General features: G+C 50.0%; 1 protein-coding gene across 2 annotated transcripts; it reads right to left on the minus strand.

Moving 5' to 3' along the window:
• Positions 1 to 211: 211 nt before the first annotated feature.
• On the minus strand, positions 212 to 15,233 carry LOC144496925 (class I histocompatibility antigen, F10 alpha chain-like). 2 transcript variants are annotated; one of them, XM_078217544.1, is made up of 8 exons: positions 15,073 to 15,228; positions 14,452 to 14,712; positions 13,955 to 14,227; positions 10,840 to 11,103; positions 5,372 to 5,476; positions 4,895 to 4,927; positions 4,652 to 4,699; positions 212 to 1,674 (listed from the first exon to the last, which is right to left on the minus strand). In XM_078217544.1, the coding sequence occupies exons 1-7, from the start codon at positions 15,134 to 15,136 to the stop codon at positions 4,653 to 4,655; spliced, it is 1,047 nt and encodes a 348-aa protein (XP_078073670.1). In that variant the 5' UTR covers positions 15,137 to 15,228; the 3' UTR covers positions 212 to 1,674; position 4,652. The 2 variants fall into 2 exon arrangements, with proteins under 2 accessions (XP_078073670.1, XP_078073671.1); XM_078217545.1 differs by lacking the exons at positions 212 to 1,674; positions 4,652 to 4,699; positions 4,895 to 4,927; positions 5,372 to 5,476 and adding an exon at positions 8,640 to 9,895 and having other exon boundaries at positions 15,073 to 15,233.
• Between the last annotated feature and the right edge of the window lie 8,012 nt (positions 15,234 to 23,245).

The following is a 23,245-nucleotide window of genomic DNA, read 5'->3' on the forward strand; positions in this document are numbered from 1 at the left end:
GGGACTTTATCTTCTAATCCACTTTGCTCCAAGGGTTTTATTTGGAAGTATCCAGTTTGAAATGGTGAATCCACAAGACTTGAAGAAATATCTTTGTTCTGCTGAAACCGCCATTACTCTGAGAACATTGTAACCCAGTCACTTTCTGAAATCGCGGTGACAGTGAATTCCTTCACCAAACGTGTTTTAATTTAGAATTAACGCATTCAGCTCCGAGCAGAATAAACCTTTTCTGTTGTTTTAATAACACACACACACACACACATACAGGTAACAATTGTGTCCAATACTGCAAAGTGTAACAATATTTCTAACAGTGACAAGAATTGGAAACTTATCTGCAGCTCCAAATGTCAGATCGCGGTGTCAGTTTGATACAAAGGCTCTGATATTTCAATAATGTTTGTTATTTCCCCAGACAGAGTGCTTGGGCAGGGCGGATGTGACATAAACACACTCACTAATGAATAACAGACATTAAAAGAAAAAATCAGGAAAGGGCAGAAGATATTGGAATTCATGAGTTCAATACAGATGAGATTCGCTCCCGATTTCTCACACATTGCGGCGCGAGGCTGAATAAAATACTTGACTACATTTAAAACCTGTTTTGAACAAAATGAGCGAGCCCGCGGCGCAATCATCTGGGCTCTCGTCTCTGTGGCCTCACGGGAGAGGTTCACTCCAGCGAGAATCACAACGGGGCAAAACCCGATCGCCTCACTAGTGGATCCAGAGGCCACTGAAGCCACCGCGAGAAGTCGGGGGGGGGAGGGGGGGGGGGGGGGGAGTGCCTTGTGGGCAGTGCCAAGCCTGATACTCTGGCAGTGTGAAGGGTGTGGAGCCTGATTTGTTGGGGGACCAAATCCTGGTGGGAATATCAGTGGTGATGGGAGGGGATGCGCTGCACACTCTGCATTTGCAATTTGGGGGGAGGGGGGGTCGCTACTGCCACTCAGCATTTGCCATTGGTGAGGGGAAGCAGTGGGGCCTACTGCATTGCAATTGGGGGTGGGATGGGGGGGTTTGATCTGTCTGGGAGGGTGTGGCTCGATCCGTCGGGGCAGGTGGGGTGTCGCGGGGTCAATTGGTCTGGCCATCAGGGGTCGCATGAGGCCACGGACCGCTGTGGCAGCTGGGGAGGTCCGTGTTTAGGCCATGGAGGTCTGGTGAAAGCAGCAGAGGCTGAGTGACAGGTTTCTCTGTTGCTCAGAGCAGAGGGACCTGCACATGCACAATGGTGTCCTCTGCTGTTGTCAGGCCGCATTCTGGTGATTTAAGCCCTGCCCACTCCCCCTACAGGCAAGAAACAGATTAGGGGTTCTTTTCTGCTCCAACTGCATAAGATTCCAGATTTTGATTCACCGAAAAGATGGATCAGAAACTCTCCCGTTTTCATACTCTTTCTGGACTTAGAATATTTTTCACAAGATCGCCCTCTAGTGTCTGTGCAGGATAAACAGATCAGATCAGAATAGCTTAAAGTGCAGCTCCAGATATAGCAATTACTTCCAAACCACCACCACAGTTCCATTTAAACAGAATCACATTTGTGGAGCTTGAATCAGTCAGTCGCTGTCACCTTGATGAAGTCACATCTTCCCTCATTCTCTCATCCTCTCCAGCTGCTGTTCTCGGAAACTGGTGTTCCTGGATTACAAACGCTGGAATGCACTGGAGATGAGAAAGAAATACATCACTATAGAGTGAGGCAAAGCCAGCAGAGCTAGAACCACCCACCCGCGCCCCCCCCCGCCAAGCCAAAACCCAACAGATCCATCCAACTCCCACATAAACCAGCAGCAAAATCCATCTGACCCCTCACGCCTCATAATGCAGAAACCTGGAAGAGATACAGAGAGAGGAATATTAGGAAAGAAAAGAGGGGGCACGACAAAATACTAGCAAGAAAAATCAAGGCACCTCCAAGGATGTCCTATCAGTCCCTGAAGAGAAAAGGATAAGGAAAGTAGAGCTTTTTGGAGACCAATAAAATAGTCTGTGCCCTAAATGATAAAAAAATAAATAGTCTGTGTGAGAGGGTGGAGAATGTGATGGATTTCAAAAGGATTAACAAGGCAAAGGGAATCCCCAATAAATGGGAGGATAATGAGTAATGTGGAGGAAGAGAGGCACCCAGGAGTGTATGTCCACAGACTGGGAAAGGTGTCAGGACAGGTTAATAATTGTGGTAAAGGTGGTATATAACATGCTTTCCTTTATTAGCCAAGGCACAGAGCAGAGTGGTTTTGCTAGAACTGTAAACACCAGATAGACGACAGCTGAAGCACTGCACACAGTCTGGTCAGCATATTACACAAAAGATGTGATTATACAATGTCGATGAATATGAGGTTATCCACTTTGGTCGCAATAATAGGAAGACAGATTATTATTTGAATGGGTGTAAATGGAGAGAGGTGGATACTCAGCGAGACCTTGATGTCCTCATGCATCAGTCGCTGAAAGTAAAGTACAGCAAGCAATAAAGAAGGCAAATGGTCTGCTGGCCTTCAGAGCGAGAGGATTTGAACATAATAATAGGGATGTTTTACTGCAATTGTATAGGGCATTAGTGAAGCCACCCCTGGAGTATTGTGTGCAGTTTTGGTATCCTTATCTGAGGAAGGATGTCCTTGCTATGGAGGGAGTACGATGAAGGTATACCAGGCTGGTTCCTGGGATGGCAGGACGAAGTCAGGTAGGATTATATTCACTGGCATTTAGAAGAGTGAGAGGGGATTGCAAAGAAACTTATAAAATTCTGACAGGATTAGAGCGGGTAGATTCAGAAAAAATGTTCCCAATGGAGGGGGAGTCTAGAATGAGGGGCCATTGTTTGTGTATAAAGGGTAAAACTTTTAGAACTAAGGTGAGGGGAAATTTCTTCACCCAGAGGGTGGTGAATGTGTGGAATTCACTACCACAGAGTGTAGTTGAAGCAAAAACACTGTCTGATTTCAAGAAGAAATTAGATGTAGCTCTTGGGGCTAAAGAGATCAAGGGATATGGGAGGAAGGGTGGATCAGGATATTGAATTTGATGATTGGAACTGCTGCCACACAGCGCCAGGGGCCCGGGATCGATTTCCAACTTGGGTCACTGTCTGTGCAGAATCTGCACGTTCTCCCCGTGCCTGCGTGGGTTTACTCCGGATGCTCCGGTTTCCTCCCACAGTCTGAGAGACGTGCTGGTTAGGTGTATTGGCCATGCTAAATTCTCCCTCAGTGTACCTGAACAGGTGCCAGAGTGTGACGACTAAGGGGTTTCCACAGTAACTTCACTGCAGTGTTAATGTAAGCCGACTTGTGACAATAATAAACAAACTTTGAAAAACTTTAAAACCAGAAGAAATGACGGAGCAGGTTTGAAGGGCCGAATGGCCTCCTCCTGCTTCTGGTTTCTATGTACTGGAGAGAATGCAGAGGAGATTGTTTAATGTGGACAGGACTGGAGAATGTTCACTGTGAGGAAAGAGCGGATAGGCTGGAATAGGATTCTGTGGAATAGAGGAGGCCGAGGGGAGATTTAATTGGGGTGGATATAATTATGAGGAGCCATGGTAAATAGAGATGACACATTTACCTGAGCAGAAGGGTCAAAAACCAGGGGACAAGATTTAAACTAATTGTTAGAATGATCAGAGGGAAATGAGGAAAGAGATTTTCACCCAGAGGGTGGGAGGGACCCGGGACTCACTGTCTGAAAGGATGGTAGAGGCAGAAACTCTCACCACATTGAGTCAATTCTTGGATGTCGAGTTGAAAAGCTGTGATCTACAGAGCTGCAGACCGAGTACAGGAAGGTGAGATGAGGCTGGAGAGCTCTTCATTAACAGGCAGGGACATGATGGGCTGAATGGCCTCACTCTCAAACATACATTTTCTATCATTCAACATTCCAACCACACACCACGAGCTAAACCCCTCAGAGCCCCAAACGCCAGCGAAACCCATCAGAGCCCCAAACGCCAGCTAAACCCCTAAGATCCACTCCGAACCCCAAACATCCAGTGAAAGAACAGACCCATCATGTGTCACAGAATCCCTACAGCACAGAAGGAGGCCATTCAGCCCATCGAGCCTGAACCGACAACAATCCCAGCCAGGGCCTATCCCTGTAACCCCACGTATTTATCCTGTTAATCCCCCTCACAGTAAGGGGTAATTTAGCACAGCCAATCAACATAACGTATACATCTTTGGAGTGTGGGAGGAAACTGGAGCACCCAGAGAAAACCCACGCAGACATGGGGAGAATGTGCAAACTCCACACAGACAAAACAAGACTAATGTTAAATCCTGTGGGAGTGGCAAAGCCCAGTGACCAACTTCAGGGAAATCTCAGTGAATTACGACTTCCTTAAAGAAATTGAGCAGCTGAGAGGAGGCTGTCCAGGGTGAGACGTTTCCGGATGTCTCTACACGTCAACACCCACAATGTCTCCACCCTCAGACTGTACAGGAGCAGCCGTCTCCAGAAGGCCAGTCTCAAAGCTCAGTGTTGGATTGGATGGGCTGCTCTTTAGTGACTATACAGCGAGAGACAGACACTGAGCTCACAGCCCACCCACCAGATTGTACAGCTAAATCCAGTGGGAATGTCACAGTTAGAAGGATCAGCTCCCAATATTTATCAACACAGTTCATACCTCAGGAACGCGTGGAGGAGCTGGATGAGGAATCCCCACCATCAGAAGCTGTTAAAGGAGGGAGAGACATTAAAAACTGTTCATTATCAGAGAGACAGAGACTGTGCACAAGATATAGATACAGAGAGAAAGAGACACACACACATACATACACACACCATTTGGTTGAGTATATTTGACACAGAATGAACAATGATTCACACATTACACAGAGATACAGATGATGTTTGATGATCAGCTTACTATTTGCAGGATTGTAGTCGCTCTTCCCTCTCCCTGTAAAACAAGGAATGTTCAGTGAGTGACAAGACTGAGAGAAAATCAGAGACAGAGGCTGGAACTCTCGCTCGCACTGAGCCCCGACAACACAATTCTGAACCCTCACTCCCACCACAACCCGAGACCCTCACTTTGCCCTTACCAGTGACCCTCTCTCTGTCCTTAGACCCTCACCTGAGACCCTCACTCCCACACTGACCTGAGCCCCTCACAGATACCCTGAGCTCCTCATCCAATCTGAGACTCTTCCCACAATTCTCAGACATTCCCTCTTTATCATGAGCCCCTTATCCTCCCGATCCCAACCCTGGGGCTCTTCCACCCACTCTGTTTCCCCCCCACATCAACGCGAGACCCACAGCCTGAGCCCCCCCACCCTGGAATACTCTCCCACAATCCCTCCCCCCAGTGAGGAGCTGCTCTTTTCCCTCCAATTCCTACCTTTCTTGTTGTAGATGACGACAGCCACAATGATGAGAGCGATGAGCACGAGGACCCCGACCACAATCCCGACAGTAACAGCAACCTGGGAGCGAGACTTTGGTTCTGTTAGAGAGAGAGAATCAGAGAGACTGAGTGAATCAGGGAGAGGGAAAAGTGAGAATCAGAGAGAGAGAATGTACAGAGTGGGAGAGAGAGAGGGAGCTAGCATCGAACAATGAGTGAGGGAGTGGATGAGAGATAGAGAAAGCTGAGAGAGAAAGAATGAGAGAGTGAATCAGAGTGAGAGAGAGAATCAGGAAACACAGGATATACGACACAGAAACTGGCCATTCGGCCCTTCCAGTTGATGCTGGTATTTATGTTCCACTTGAGCCTCCTCCCGTCATTCCTCATCTCATTCGACCATTTTAACTCTATTCCCTTCTCCCTCATTTGCTCGTCTATCCTAGGGGATAGACGAGCAAATTGTTCAGTTCAGCCACTCCCTGTGGCAGCGAGCTCCACATTCTCATCACTCTTTGGGTGAAGAGGTTTCTCATGAATTCCCCATTGGGTTTCTTGTATTGATAGCCACTGGATATGCTCTTCCCACAAGAGGAACACTCTCGGTGTGTCCGCTCTATAAAAAACCTTTGAGAATTTTAAAGTCCTCGATTAGATCAACCCTCAGCCTTCTGTTTTCCCGAGAGCAGAGACACAGCCGGTCAATCCTTTCCTGAGATGTCCACCCACTCATTTCTGGAATCATCTCTGTAAATCTTCTCGACACTCTCTCCCCTGACTCTATATCCTTTGTATGAAATGGTGACCGGAACTGCACACGGTCTTTAAATGTGGTCTAACCAAGGTTTGGCAATAACGTCCCTGCTTTACAATTCTATCCCTCGAGAAGTAAAACCTGGTTTTCGATTGTATTTTGTTTATTGTCTAACCTGTAACTCTATGTTTACTGATTGGTGTATTTGTACATCAAGATCCCTTTGTTCCTCAACCCTCCCTATTCATCGTTAACTGAAAAATACCTCACGTTTATCTGTGCTGAACTTTATTCACCAACTATTTGCTGAAGTTTATTCATGTCCTATTAATTTATTCCAGTTCTCCTCAACATCAAATAATTCCCCCAATTTGGTGTTATCTGCAAATTAAGAAATGGTGTTTTTGATTCCAATATCCAAGTTATGGAGTGTAAGTTGTGAATAGCAGTGATCCCAACACTGATCCTTGTGGAATGATGGAGGAACCCAGCACATCAGTGCAAAAGATAAAGCCGAAGTATTCGCAGCAATCTTCAGCCTGAAGTGCCGAGTGGATGATCCATCTCGGCCTCCTCCAGTGGTCCCCAGCATCGCAGATACCAGTCTCCAGATCATTCGATTCACTTCACGTGATATCAAGAAACGGTTGGAGGCACTGGATACTGCAAAGGCAATGGGCCCTGATAACATTCCACCAATAGCATTGAAGACTTGTGCTCCAGAACTTGCCACTCCCCAAGCCAAGCTCTTCCAGTACAGTTACAACACTGGCATCTACCCAACAATGTGGAAAATTGCCCAGTTCTGCCCTGCACACAAAAAGCAGGACAAATCCAACCCGGCCAATTACCACCCAATCAGTCGACTATCGATCACCAGTAAAGTGATGGAAGGGGTCATCGACAGTGCTATCATGCAGCACCTGCTCAGCGACGCCCAGTTTAGGTTTCGCCAGGGTCACTCAGCTCCTGACCTCATTGCAGCCTTGGTTCAAACATGGACAAAAGAGCTGAATTCCAGAGGTGAGGTGAGAGTGACAGCCCTTGGCATCAAGTCCACATTTAATCGAGTGTGGATCAAGGAGCCCTCGCGAAACTGGAATTAATGGGTATCAGGGGCCAACTCTCCGCTGGTTGGAGTCAGACCTGGTACATAGGAAGATGGTTGTGGTTGTGGAGGGTCAGTCACCTCAGCTCCACGACATCTCTGCAGGAGTCCCTCAGGATAGTGTCCTCGGCCCAACAATCTTCAGCTGCTTCATCAATGACCTTCCCTCCATCATAAGGTCGGAAGTGGGGATGTTCGCCGATGATCGCACAATGTTCAGCACCATTCACGACTCCTCAGATACTGAAGCAGTCCATGTTCAAATGCAACAAGATCTGGACAATATCCAGGCTTGGGCTGACAAGTGGCAAATAACATTCGCGCCACACAAATGCCAGGCAATGACCATCACCAATAAGAGACACTCTAACCACCGCCCATTAACATTCAGTGGTGTAACCATCACTGAATTCCCCACTGTCAACATCCTTGGGGTTACCATTGACCAGAAACTCAACTGGACTCACCACATAAACACAGTGGCTGCAAGACAGGTCAGAGGCTAGGAATACTGTGGCAAGTAACTCACCTCCCGACTCCCCAGAGCCTATTCACCATCCACAAGGCACAAGTCAGGAGTGTGATGGAATACTCCCCACTTGCCTGGATAGGTGCAGCTCCAACAACACTCAAGAAGCTTGACACCATCCAGGACAAAGCAGCCCGCTTGATTGCCACCACATCGACAAATATTCAATCCGTCTACCACCGGTGCTCAGTAGCAGCAGTGTGTACTATCTACAAAATGCACTGCAGCAATTCACTGGAGATCCTTAGACAACATCTTCCAAACACACGATCACTTCCATCTAAAAGGACAAGGACAGCAGATAAATGGGAAGATCACCACCTGCAAGTTCCCCTCCAAGCCACTCACCATCCTGACTTGCAAATATATCACCGTTCCTTCGAGGTCACTGGGTCAAAATCCTAGATTTCCCTCCCTAACAGCATTGTCACCACCACCTTCTCAAGGGCAACTAGGGATGGGCAATAAATGCTGGTCAGCCAGCGACACCCATGTCCCACGAATGAATTAAAAAAAACATTTTCTACTTTCTGTAACTCTGAAACACCCTTTACTCACACTCTCTGCTTTCTGTCCCAAAGTCAGTGAGTGATCCATTCTGTCACTCATCCCCTAACTCCACATGCTTTCACCTTGTCAATCAGTCCATCACGAACCCCCTTTTCTCTTACATTTGAAAAATTATATGATATTATAACTATTACATTACCATTGTCTATTCCCTCTGTTCCATCCTCAAAAAATCCACTAATTGGAGTAAAACAAGAATTTCCATTTCAAAATCCATGCTGAATATTCATTGTTATTGTATTTGATTCTAGATTTTCATGAATTGTCTCCAATAGAAGGAATTCCATTATTTTTCTGAATATTGATCTTAATCTGACTGAAGTAAACTTCCAGGATGCACTGGGTCCTGTCCCACGGTAATATTTGATTTATTATTGTCACATGTATTGGTACAAAGTGAAAAGTATTGTTTCTTGGAAATACTGGGCCCTGTCTATCCTCTAATATAGTAAGGAGTCTAACAACACCAGGTTAAAGTCCAACAGGTTTATTTGGTCGCAAACGCCACTGGCTTTTGGAGCGCTGCTCCTTCATCAGATGGAGTGGAAATCTGCTCTCAAACATGGCACAGAGACACAAAATCGAATTACAGAATACTGATTAGAATGCGAATTTCTACAGCCAACCAGGTCTTAAAGATACAATGTGAGTGGAGGGAGCATGAAGCACAGGTTAAAGAGATGTGTATTGTCTTCAGACAGGACAGCCAGTGAGATTCTGCAAGTCCAGCAGGCAAGCTGTGGAGTTACAGATACTGTGACATAAACCCAACATCCCGGTTTAGGCCGTCCTCACGTGTGCGGAACTTGGCTATCAGTTTCTGCTCAGCGACTCTGTGCTGTTGTGTGTTGTGAAGGCCGCCTTGGAGAACACTTACCCGAAGATCAGAGGCTGAATGCCCATGACCACTGAAGTGCTCCCCCACAGGAAGAGAACAGTCTTGCCTCGTGATTGTCGAGCAGTGTTCATTCATCCGTTGTCGTAGCGTCTGCATGGTTTCCCCAATGTACCATGCCTCGGGACATCCTTTCCTGCAGCGTATCAGGAAGACAACATTGGCCGAGTTGCAAGAGTAGGTGCCGTGTGCCTGGTAGATGGTGTTCTCACGTGAGATGATGGCATCCGTGTCGATGATCCGGCATGTCTTGCAGAGGTTGCTGTGGCAGGGCTGTGTGGTGTCGTGGTCACTGTTCTCCTAAAGGCAGGGTAGTTTGCTGCAGACAATGGTCTGTTTGAGGTTGTGCGGTTGTATGAAGGCAAGAAGTGGGGGTGTGGGGATGGCCTTGGCGAGATGTTCGTCTTCATCGATGACATGTTGAAGGCTCCGGAGGAGATGCCGTAGCTTCTCCGCTCCAGGGAAGTACTGGGCGACGAAGGGTACTCTGTCCACCGTGTCCCGTGTTTGTCTTCGAGGAGGTCGGTGCGGTTTTTGGCTGTGGTGCGTCGGAACTGTCGATCGATGAGTTGAGCGCTATATCCTGTTCTTATGGGGGCATCTTTCAGCATCTGGAGGTGTCTGTTGCGATCCTCCAGTAATATCCCAGGATACACCAGGCCCTGTAAGATTGCAATAGCTCAGGATACACTAGGATTTCTCCTATTATAATATCCCAGGATACACTGCATTCTGTATTACTGCAGTATCCCAGGATACACGAGGTCCTGTCAGGCTGTAATATCCCAGAAACACTGGGCCCCACCAGACTGTAATATCCCAGAACACCCCAGGTCCAAACTTACTCTAATGTCCAATGATACACCAGGCCCTATGCTACTGTAATGTCATATGATACACTATATCATGTCATACTGTAATATCCCAGGATTCACCAGGCCCTGTTATACTGTAATATCCCAGGATACACAAACACCAGTCATACTTTAATATCCCAGGATACTCTGGGCTCTGTCATACTGTAATCCCAGGATACACTGCTGCCCGTGCAAAATATCCCAAAATGCACTGGGTCTTGTCGTACAATAATATCTCTGGACACACTGGGCTCTGTCATACTCTAATATCCCAAGTAAACCAGGCCCTTGTGCACAGAAACATCCGAGGATACACTTGGCCTTGTCCCTACTGTAATATCGCAGGATACACTGGGCCCTGACCAACTAAAGGATCTCATGATACACAGCGCCCTGTCCCACTGTAATGTCCAATAACGCAATGGGTCCTGTACTCCCAGTTATTTCCCAGGATGCACCGGGCCCTGTTGTGCACCGGGTCCTGGAATATCCCAGAAGACACTGGATCCTGTTGCTCTGTAATACAGCAGGATACAGTGGGGTATGTATCATGTCAAATCCATGGACACTCAATTATTTCCCTCTAATGGTGGTGCCATGATATATAACGCATTGAAGGTTAATATTTATTTCCCTCTCTCTATAACTCGGACCTCAGGCTGTTCTGGGCTGACAGCTCAGCACTGACCCTCACTCCTGTGATCCTGGTCTGAGGCTGGGTCCTCTCTCACAGTGAGAAACAGTCTTACCGTAAATCACCACCAGTGTCTCCTTCATCCCGCTGTGTTCCACCCGACAGGAATAGTCGGCCTGGTCCTCTGGATCAAACTCTACCCATTTCCGGATCTGGTAGGTGCTGTCGTGATTGGGTAAAATCCCACTGGACAGAGTCTCATCAATCACCACTCCGTCTCTCCACAGATTCACCTCGATGTCTTGAGGATAAAATCCGGTGACGGCACAGGACAGCCGGTTAGAATCACCCAGACGGGTAAAGGACACGACGGGAGCAACTGAGAGAGAAAGAAAGAGGAGTCAGTACAGTAACCTCGAGATATGAGAGACCCGGCATCACCCCCTTCACCGACTCTCACTCCCCCCCTCACTCACCGACTCTCACTCACCCCTCACTCACCGACTCTCACTCCCCCCTCACTCACCGACTCTCACTTCCCCCTCACTCACCGACTCTCACTCCCCCCCTCACTCACCCCGCCTCTCAGGCCCCGCCTCACTCGCCGACTCTCACTCCCCCCTCACTCGCCGACTCTCACTCCCTCCTCACTCGCCGAATCTCACTCCCCCCTCACTCACCGACTCTCACTCCCTCCCTCACTCACCGTCTCTCACTCCCGCCTCACTCACCAACTCTCACTCCCCCCTCACTCACCGATTCTCACTCCCTCCCACACTCACCGACTCTCACTCCCTCCCTCACTCAGTCTCTTACTCCCCCCTCACTCACCGACTCTCACTCCCCCCTCACTCACCGACTCTCACTCCCCCCTCACTCAGTCTCTCACTCCCCCCTCACTCACCGACTCTCACTCCCTCCCTCACTCAGTCTCTCACTCCCCCCTCACTCACTGACTCTCACTCCCCCCTCACTCACCGACTCTCACTCCGCCCTCACTCACCGACTCTCACTCCCCCCTCACTCACCGACTCTCACTCCCCTCTCACTCACCGACTCTCACTCCCCCCTCACTCACCGACTCTCACTCCCCTCTCACTCACCGACTCTCACTCCCCCTCACTCACCGACTCTCACTCCCCTCTCACTCACCGACTCTCACTCCCCCCTCACTCACCGACTCTCAGTCCCCCCTCACTCACCGACTCTCACTCCCCCCTCACTCACCGACTCTCACTCCCCCCTCACTCACCGACTCTCACTCCCACCTCACTCACCGACTCTCACTCCCCCCTCACTCACCGACTCTCACCCCCTCTCACTCACCGACTCTCACCCCCCTCACTCACCGACTCTCACTCACCGAATCTCACTCCGCCCTCACTCACCGACTCTCACTCCCCCCTCACTCACCGACTCTCACTCCCCCCTCACTCACCGACTCTCACTCTCCGCTCAGTCACCGACTCTCACTCCCCCCTCACTCACCGACTCTCACTCACCGACTCTCACCCCCCCTCACTCACCGACTCTCACCCCCCCTCACTCACCGACTCTCACTCACCAACTCTCACTCCGCCCTCACTCACCGACTCTCACTCCCCCCTCACTCACCGACTCTCACTCCCCCCTCACTCACCGACTCTCACTCACCGACTCTCACTCTCCCCTCTCTCACCGACTCTCACTCTCCGCTCAGTCACTGACTCACACTCCCCCCTCACTCACCGACTCTCACTCACCGACTCTCACTCTCCCCTCACTCACCGACTCTCACTCCCCCCGCACTCACCGACTCTCACTCCCCCCTCACTGACCGACTCTCACTCCCCCCTCACTCACCGACTCTCACTCCCCCCTCACTCACCGACTCTCACTCCCCCCTCACTCACCGACTCTCACTCCCCCCCTCACTCACCGACTCTCACTCCCCCCTCACTCGCCGACTCTCACTCCCTCCTCACTCGCCGAATCTCACTCCCCCCTCACTCACCGACTCTCACTCCCTCCCTCACTCACCGTCTCTCACTCCCGCCTCACTCACCAACTCTCACTCCCCCCTCACTCACCGATTCTCACTCCCTCCCACACTCACCGACTCTCACTCCCTCCCTCACTCAGTCTCTTACTCCCCCCTCACTCACCGACTCTCACTCCCCCCTCACTCACCGACTCTTACTCCCCCCTCACTCAGTCTCTCACTCCCCCCTCACTCACCGACTCTCACTCCCTCCCTCACTCAGTCTCTCACTCCCCCCTCACTCACTGACTCTCACTCCCCCCTCACTCACCGACTCTCACTCCGCCCACACTCACCGACTCTCACCCCCCCCTCACTCACCGACTCTCACTCCCCTCTCACTCACCGACTCTCACTCCCCCCTCACTCACCGACTCTCACTCCCCTCTCACTCACCGACTCTCACTCCCCCTCACTCACCGACTCTCAGTCCCCCCTCACTCACCGACTCTCACTCCCCCCTCACTCACCGACTCTCACTCCCCCATCACTCACCGACTCTCACTCCCACCTCACTCACCGACTCTCACTCCCCCCTCACTCACCGACTCTCACCCCCTCTCACTCACCGACTCTCACCCCCCTCACTCACCGACTCTCACTCACCGAATCTCACTCCGCCCTCACTCACCGACTCTCACTCCCCCCTCACTCACCGACTCTCACTCCCCCCTCACTCACCGACTCTCACTCTCCGCTCAGTCACCGACTCTCACTCCCCCCTCACTCACCGACTCTCACTCACCGACTCTCACCCCCCCTCACTCACCGACTCTCACCCCCCCTCACTCACCGACTCTCACTCACCAACTCTCACTCCGCCCTCACTCACCGACTCTCACTCCCCCCTCACTCACCGACTCTCACTCCCCCCTCACTCACCGACTCTCACTCACCGACTCTCACTCTCCCCTCTCTCACCGACTCTCACTCTCCGCTCAGTCACTGACTCTCACTCCCCCCTCACTCACCGACTCTCACTCACCGACTCTCACTCTCCCCTCACTCACCGACTCTCACTCCCCCCGCACTCACCGACTCTCACTCCCCCCTCACTGACCGACTCTCACTCCCCCCTCACTCACCGACTCTCACTCCCCCCTCACTCACCGACTCTCACTCCCCCCTCACTCACCGACTCTCACTCCCCCCCTCACTCACCGACTCTCACTCCCCCCTCACTCACCGACTCTCACTTCCCCTCACTCACCGACTCTCAATTCTCTCTGTCCGTACTCCAGGTATTTCCTCAGCCACTCGATACACTCCACCTCCAGGTAATGTTTCAATCGCTGATTGTCGACTGTGTTCCTGTCCCACCTGTTTTTGATGATCTTTCCCCAGGGCACCGGGGTCAACCACACCATGTGATCCTTGTCGAAGCTGATAAAATCATCTCCGTCCCATCCCCTCTGGTTGAATCCACTCGTGGTCCCATCATCCCTCAGGTCACAGCCAGTCATCAGCTGGAAGACATGCATCCCTGTGGATCAGAAACACAAACAGCCAATCAGACACAGTCCCAATGGGCGATCCCACCTGCACAGCCAATCAGAACCAGTCTTACTGGACGATCTCATCCAACCAGCCAATCAACATCAACTACTCGCCCCCCCCCCCCACTCACAGACTCTCGGTTCCTGATCCACTCTGGGTTTCTCCTCATTCCCACCTGGATCCCCGGGTGCTGGGAGAGTGAGCACTCACCTCCTGTCTGGTTGGTGCGGGACATGAGGAGCGGAATAGCACGTTTAAAAAGCATCTCCGACTCCTGTGCGATCTTCTTCTTCCGCTCCCAGGCTGCCGGACCCTCGCTCTCTGCCATCCACTGCTCCCGGGGGATCAGCTCCCTCCGATCGCTGTCGTACAAAACAAACTGGACACCGTCCACATAACCGACAACCACAAACTCCGGGAAACCCGGGATCGGAGTCATTCCCGTGAAGAAATACCGGAGAGAGTGAGAGCCTGAAATAGAGAGAGAGAGAATTCAGGATAGACACCCTAAAAACACCAACACCCTCACACACACACACACACACACAGAGATCAGGGCATCAACCCCAAAACACTGATTCCAAACCGAGAGCAAGACCTCCACCCAGCCTGACATTGCCCCTCTCACACCCCATCACTCACTGACCCAGGGTTAATGCCCCAGTACCCAGCCTGGCATTGCCCCTCTCACACCCCATCACTCACTGACCCAGGGTTAATGCCCCAGTACCCAGTCTGACATTGCCCCTCTCACACCCCATCACTCACTGACCCAGGGTTAATGCCCCAGTACCCAGCCTGGCGTTGCCCCTCTCACACCCCATCACTCACCTGCAGACACCTCTCCACACAGAAGGACCAGCCCTATCAGTCCAATCATTGCTGCTTCCCTCATGTTGGGGGAAACATTTGGAGGAAACTCTTTTTCAAAGAAAGGCCATTTTCTCAACTCACTCCTTCTGTCTTTCCCTGTTCACACTGAGCCTCAATCTGATTGGACACAAAATAGGATTTAAACCAATCAGAATAAAGAGATTCAGTGAGTCATCAGTCTCCGGCAGAATAGTAACAAACAGGTTGAGAAACTGCCTCAATGTTGAGAACTGTCCAATCAGATAAACTCTGGGGGATAAAAACCCCTTTCATTTAACCTCCTTTTATTATTCTGGTGATCGGAACCCTCTCCAAGACCAATCTCCCCTTCCTGAGGTGCGGTGTCCAGAACTGAACACAGTTACTCCAGACAGGCTCTGAACAAAGACTCTGTGAAACTGAAGCTTCACTTCCATCACTTTGTCTCCCATCCAGACACAATCAATGTTCCATTAGACAGGTTGGTGAAATGGGCAGACACAGGGCAGGTGAAATACAATCCAGTTAAGTATTTGAAGTGATGCAGTTTGAACAGAAGAATGTACAGAGGTAATGTAAACTGAATGGTACAGTTATAAAGAGATTGCAAGAACAGAGAGACCTGAGTGAGTATGAGGCTGGCAGGAAGGTGTGATGAGACTGTGAAAGAAGCATCTGGACCCCATTGCTTTATAAATAGAGGCACAGAGTACAAAAGCAAGGAGGTCACGCTGAACATTGATAAAATATTGATTCGATCCCAGCTGGAGAATTGACCCCACCTCTGGTCATAGTGTTTTAGGAAGAATATCAAGGTATTCGAGAGGGTGCAGAGGAGATTTGCTGGAATATTATTGGAGATAAAGGACTTCTGAATGACACTGGGACAATTCAATGTGTTGGGAAACGCATATCTTTCATAAATCATGGAAAGACATTGCATTGCCCAGATCGTGGATGCTGACCTGGAGTTTATTTCTATAAATAGGACCATAACTTCACCTTGGACTGGGAGCCAGCCTGCTTTCACCTGACCTGTATGGTACTTGAGGAAGAGATGTTTGCTAGTTTTGAACTGGAATCACTTTAATTGATGGGGAATAAAACTGAAAAGCAAAGGCTAGTGATGTTCTGGAAATCGAATTACAGGGACAAACTTTAAGTTTTGAACCTGTTGGTTTTGAACTCAGTCTCTTTGGGGAATGGGTTCGTGGTGAACCATAGATGGTTACCACGATGGGTACTGAACCGTAGATGGTTAGCACTATGGGTACTTGTACATATGTTACTGTTGTTACTGTTGGGGTTAGGGTTGGGGTGTTCTACCTGTTGGTATTGTTCTGTGGTACACTCCGGTAGGAGTATAAAGGTCACTGCACTGCCGAGTGACCCTTAGTCTGGGATTGTATTGTTATGCAGTATGCTCCATTCTTGTTACTAATAAAAGCCTTTATTTCCCGGGTACGATCCAGCCTCCCGAGTGATTTAATTGCGCATCAATTTTATTAGTAACAAGTTTTGGTTGAAAAAAAAACATGGAGCAAATGTTAAAACCCGATCGGCTTACCTTAGATCCGCGTGCAGCTGGAGCGTCGAACACTTTCGACCATTGGTTGAAGTGTTTCCAAGATTATATCGACGCCTCAACAGCCATTCAAAACGACGCCGATAGATTGCGGGTCCTCCACGCAAGGGTAAGCGACACTGTGTATGCAACAATCCGCGATGCCCAAGACTACAAAGGGGCCATCAAACTACTTAAGAAACTGTACAACAAACCGCCAAACGAGATTCATGCTCGACACCTACTAGCCACTCGACGGCGGCAGCCCGGCGAAACGACGGGACAGTACCTGCGCGAACTTCAGCAGCTAGCCAGAGCCTGCAATTGCAAGCCAGTGTCGGCGACCCAGTATACAAATGATTTGATCCGAGATGCGTATGTGGCGGGAATCGACTCATCCTATATTCGCCTGCGGCTGCTAGAGCAAGGTAACTTAGACCTCGCTAAGACGGCGGAATTAGCTGATGCGATGGAAACGGCCTCCAGAAGTCTTGAAACTTACCCCACCGACCACGTGGGAACATCGTGGCAAGTACAGCCACCGACTCAACTCTACCCAGCGGCTCCTAGGAACTGCGCGATCGTGCTTTCAACCTCGGACCTGACAGCGGCGGTGGCTCCAGGAGGCCCACGGTGCTATTTCTGTGGATTGGCAAAGCACTCTCGTCAGCGATGTCCAGCCAGAACGGTCTTTTGCTCCGTGTGTGGGAAGAAAGGGTACTATGCTAAAGTGTGCCGAGCTAAACCACCCTCGAAGCCAAGCAGTGTGGCGTGTGACTCTCCTGGATCTGTCTCCTTGTCTCCGGCTTCGTCGAGGTCTTCCACCATGTGCGCTTCACGAGCGCCACCATTCCTGAGGACGACGACGCAAGACACGTGCGACCTGCGAGTGCCGCCACTTTCAACGCCATCGACCACGTGCAATCCATGGCGGCACCGACTGCAGACGACCAGCAGGGGTCATCATCATCAACCATCTCAGCTGCCTGCAGTTGCACTCAAGATTCAATGGTGGCGTCAATCATCCTGGACCAGGCCAAGCCTCACAGACTCGACAAGTCCATGACGGACATAGAGGTAAACGGACGCCTAATACATTGTCTGTTTGACAGCGGGAGCACGGAGAGTTTCATTCATCCTGACACCGTGAAACGGTGTGGTCTCCGAGTACAGACTGTCAGACAGACAATTTCTATGGCGTCGAGGTCCCGATCTGTTACCGTTCTTGGGAGCTGCGTGGTAAACCTTACAGTGCGGGGCACAGTTTATGAGAACTTCAGGCTCCTCGTGTTACCGCACCTTTGCACTCCGATACTCCTGGGACTAGACTTATGGTCCACCTGAGGAGTGTGACCCTGCAGCACGATGGGCCACTCCCTCCACTTTCAGTGGGAGAACAGCAGCCTCCAAATTGCCCAGCGCGCTCCACGTGCAGTCTCTCGACACTCAGAATCACCCCGCCATCTTTATTTGAGAATCTCGTGCAAGCCCATCGCAACTAAGAGCAGGCGTTACAGCGCTGAGGATCGGATCTTTATTCGATCTGAGGTTCAGCGGCTCCTCAGGGAAGGGATCATTCAACCTAGCACTAGCCCATGGAGAGCACAAGTCGTGGTGGTTAAAACTGGAGACAAGCCCCAGATGGTCATAGACTATAGTCAGACCATTAATAGGTACACACAGCTGGACGCGTACCCTCTCCCGCGCATATCTGACATGGTCAACCAGATTGCGCAAGACCGGGTGTTCTCCACCATCGACTTGAAGTCAGCCTATCACCAGCTCCCCATTCGCACAGAGGACCGAAAATATACGGCCTTTGAGGCGGATGGTCGTCTCTACCACTTCTTAAGGGTCCCCTTTGGCGTCACGAATGGGGTCTCGGTCTTCCAGCGTGCAATGGACCGAATGGTGGACCAAAACGGGCTACGGGCTACCTTCCCGTACCTGGACAACGTCACTATCTGCGGCCATGACCAGCAGGACCACGATGCTAACCTCCTAAAGTTTTTACGCACTGCGTCTCGCCTGAATCTGACCTATAACAGGGAGAAGTGTGTATTCAGCAAGCGCCGCCTAGCAATTCTCGGATACGTGGTGGAAAATGGGGTCCTTGGCCCTGATCCAGACCGTATGCGTCCCCTCCTTGAACTTCCCCTACCCACTCGCGTCAAAGCACTGAGAAGATGCTTAGGCTTCTTTTCGTATTACGCACAGTGGGTTCCCAATTATGCGGACAAAGCCCGTCCGCTCATAAAGTCTACCTCTTTTCCCCTGGCAGCAGAGGCTCACTTAGCCTTTGAAGGGATAAAAGCTGACATCGCGAAAGCCACGATGCACGCTGTCGATGAGTCCATCCCTTTTCCAGGTGGAGAGTGATGCATCTGATTTCGCCCTGGCCGCCACACTTAACCAGGCGGGCAGGCCTGTCGCCTTTTTCTCTCGCACCCTCCAACGCCCTGAAATTCGGCACTCCGCTGTGGAAAAAGAGGCTCAGGCCATTGTGGAGGCCGTCCGGCATTGGCGCCATTACTTGGCTGGAAAACGATTCACCCTGCTCACGGACCAGCGGTCCGTGGCATTCATGTTCAACAACACGTTAAGGGGTAAGATCAAAAATGATAAAATCTTGAGGTGGAGAATCGAACTCTCCACCTACAACTATGATATCATGTACCGTCCGGGGAAGCTCAATGAGCCCTCAGATGCCCTGTCGCGTGGAACATGTGCCAGTGTGCAGGAGGACCGGCGACAGGCCCTCCACAATGATCTCTGCCATCCGGGGATCACTCGGCTCTTCCATTTTGTAAAGGCCCGGAATCTACCCTACTCCATAGAGGATGTCAGGTCGATAACTCGAAGCTGCAGGTATGTGCTGAATGCAAGCCGCACTTCTACCGACCTGACAGGGCACACCTCATTAAAGCCACTCGCCCGTTTGAAAGACTGAGTGTTGATTTCAAGGGCCCCCTTCCTTCGACAGATCGGAATGTGTACTTCCTCAACGTGGTTGACGAGTACTCCCGATTCCCTTTTGCCATTCCCTGTTCAGACATGACCGCTGCCACGGTTATCAAAGCATTGCGGGATCTTTTCACCCTGTTTGGTTACCCCAGTTATATCCACAGTGATAGGGGTTCGTCGTTTATGAGTGACGACTTGAGGCAATACCTGCTCTCAAAAGGGATTGCCTCAAGTAGGACTACGAGTTACAACCCCAGGGGTAACGGGCAGGTCGAAAGAGAAAACGCTACAGTCTGGAAGGCTGTCTTACTGGCGTTGAGGTCTAAGGGTCTTCCAGTCTCCCATTGGCAAGAGGTACTTTCTGATGCGCTCCATTCAATCCGGTCCCTCCTGTGTACGGCAACCAACGTTACCCCACATGAGCGGATGTTTACCTTCCTATGAGGAGAGGCTGAGGGATTTGGGATTGTTTTCGCTGGAAAGGCGGCGGCTAAGAGGGGATCTTATTGAAACATATAAGATGATTAGAGGTTTAGATAGGGTGGATAGTGATAGCCTTTTTCCTCTGATGGAGAAATCCAGCACGAGGGGGCATGGCTTTAAATTGAGGGGGGGTAGTTATAGAACCGATGTCAGGGGTAGGTTCTTTACCCAGAGGGTGGTGAGGGATTGGAATGCCCTGCCAGCATCAGTAGTAAATGCGCCTAGTTTGGGGGCGTTTAAGAGATCCGTAGATAGGTTCATGGACGAAAAGAAATTGGTTTAGGTTGGAGGGTCACAGTTTTTTTTTAACTGGTCGGTGCAACATCGTGGGCCGAAGGGCCTGTTCTGCGCTGTAATGTTCTATGTTCTATGTTCCCTAGGAAGTCTTCCTCTGGGACCTCACTGCCGTCTTGGTTGACGTACTCAGGACCTGTCCTCCTGCGGCGGCATATTAGGACCCGCAAGTCCGACCCTTTGGTTGAACAGGTCCATCTCCTCCACGCCAACCCTCAATATGCCTATGTAGCATATCCTGACGGGCGAGAGGACACAGTCTCTATTCGAGATCTGGCGCCTGCAGGGGACCTGGAAACCCCCGTCGCTCCCGCACCCCTGGTTAGGGACCCCTTGCCCTTTATCTCCCCTCCTGACATGGCGCGGGCAGTATCGGGACCACCACTTAATCTTCTTACTCCCGTGTACAGCTTGCCTGAGTCCAGGAGATTGTCGCCACCTCGGGGCGTTCCTGAGTCCAGGAGATTGTCGCCACCTCGTGGTCCACCCCGTCGTGAGGAACTGGAGGAGTCACTGGACACCGCCTTGGAGAGAGGGTCATCACGGTCACCAGAACCGGCGCTACCGCCAGTGTTGAGGAGGTCGCAGAGACGGTGCGGCCCTCCGATATGATTGAACTTGTGAATATATGGACAGTTCGTACTTTTTTTTTGCCCCACCGGCCTTTGTTTTAAAGGAGGGGTGAATGTGGTGAACCATAGATGGTTACCACTATGGGTACTGAACCATAGATGGTTAGCACTATGGGCACTTGTACATATGTTACTGTTGTTACTGTTGGGGTTAGGGTTGGGGTGTTCTACCTGTTGGTATTGTTCTGTGGTACACTCCGGTTGGCTCCGCCTACCTGTAGGAGTATAAAGGTCACTGCACTGCCGAGTGACCCTTAGTCTGGGATTGTATTGTTATGCAGTATGCTACATTCTTGTTACTAATAAAAGCTTTTATTTCCCGGGTACGATCCAGCCTCCCGAGTGATTTAATCGCGCATCAGGTTTGAGAAATTGATATCACCCGATCTGATTCGCTCTCCATCTTGCCTCAAATTGTGTCTGGTTCACAACCTGCTGCCAGAGAATCCTCATCTGAGTGTCACCTGTCTGCATTTTGGACCTGCAAAACTGAAACAGGAAGAATTGGTCCAGATCCATATTCTCCTCCATGCCAAAGCTCTGTTGGTGTGAGACTCCAGACATCCACTGGTCTTCACATGAGGGAACACCAGCTCAACAGCATTGAACCCCTTCAAACTTTATCCTTTATTTTAAAAAGCCTATTCTCTAAAGTGCATCTCTGCATTGACACCCTGCTCAGGAGTTGGGGTAATATTTTTACATGAACAGAGGACTGGTTAACAGACAGGAGACAGAGATTAGACATAAATTTTCGAGTTGACCAGCTGTGACCAGTGGAGTGTCACTGGGATCAGTGCTGGGACTTCAGTCATTTCCAATCTACATTCATGACTCACACCAAGAAGCTGAGTGTAATGTATCTAAATTTGCAACAGCTACAAAGCCAGGTGGAAATGCAAACTGTGGAGGACATAGAGAAGCTGCAAAGAGATGTGGACAACTTAAGTGAAGGTGCAAGGTGGCAGATAGCATGTAACGTGAGCCAGTATGGGGTTACACTGCATCTCAACACAATATGGCCTTCTGCGCATTCACACTGGTCCGTACAGATATCACTCTGCTGAACCCAGCCTACCAGAAGGCCTTTAAATTGGAACATGTCCATCCTTAAATAACAGCATCCCACTTTGTTATACTGTACAAGAGAGAAATAAAAAGAGGGCAGAGTAAGAGACAGAGTCGGAGTGAATTGTGGCTCTGAGACACAGATGGTCAAAACCAAGTATTGGTTCCAGGAAACCCTGTAAAGTCTCTTTTTTACCGAGAAAACTTCCATCAAAGGGACAGAATCTTAATGATATTATATCAGAGACAGGCACAGTATTAATCTCACACTCAGCCTCTCTTACCTGTTGTAATCTCTGCAGATTTCAAACAAAATTGCTTTGTGAAATAAATGATTGTGTGTAAGAATATTTCTGAGACCAGGCCACATTTATTTACTGATTAATTCAGATGTAATGAAGTCAGACAGTTTTGTCTGTGGGCTCAGTGAATGCACATTGCACAATGATTGTGTCTTGGAGGTGAAATGTGGCTTCCTGTTTCACATGGTGGGAAAGCATTACAACCGCTCATATGTGGCAGAGAGCAGAGCTGTGGGGCTATTCAACTTTGCGAGCAAGGATAGAAAACTAGAACTTTTTTTTTAATGAGAGATTTGTGTGCACTCTCCAAGGAACACAAAAAATCCATGAGGTAGAAATCATAGAATCCCAACGGTGCAGAAGGAGGCCATTCAGCCCATCGAATCTGCACCCAACTCTCCGCCAGAGCATCTTACACAGGCCCTATTCCCGTAACCCAGCTAATCCCTCTAACCTACTCATCTTTGAACACTAAGTGGCAATTTAGCATGGCCAATCAACCTGTCAGAGGAAACCGGAGATCTTGGAGGAAACCCACACCGGCACAGGGAAAACATGCAAACTCCATACGGACAGTCCGTATTCCAAAGCCGGAATTGAACCCGAGTCCCTGGTTTGTGAGGCAGCAATACTAATCACTGTGCCACGTGACTTCCCGTCAGAAATCAATCAGGAAAGCAAATGGTGCCGACATCTTTATCTCAAAGAGATTAGAGAACAGAACAAAAAATTCTTGCTACAAATTTAAAGACCCATTGCTGAAACTGCAATTCTGTGTAGAATTTTCCTGGCATTTGTACAGAGAAGGTTTAACTGGCTGATTCTTGGAATAATTGGGATTTGTT

The sequence above is a fragment of the Mustelus asterias genome, chromosome 8 (assembly GCF_964213995.1).
Source record: "Mustelus asterias chromosome 8, sMusAst1.hap1.1, whole genome shotgun sequence".
Taxonomy (NCBI): Eukaryota; Metazoa; Chordata; class Chondrichthyes; order Carcharhiniformes; family Triakidae; genus Mustelus; species Mustelus asterias.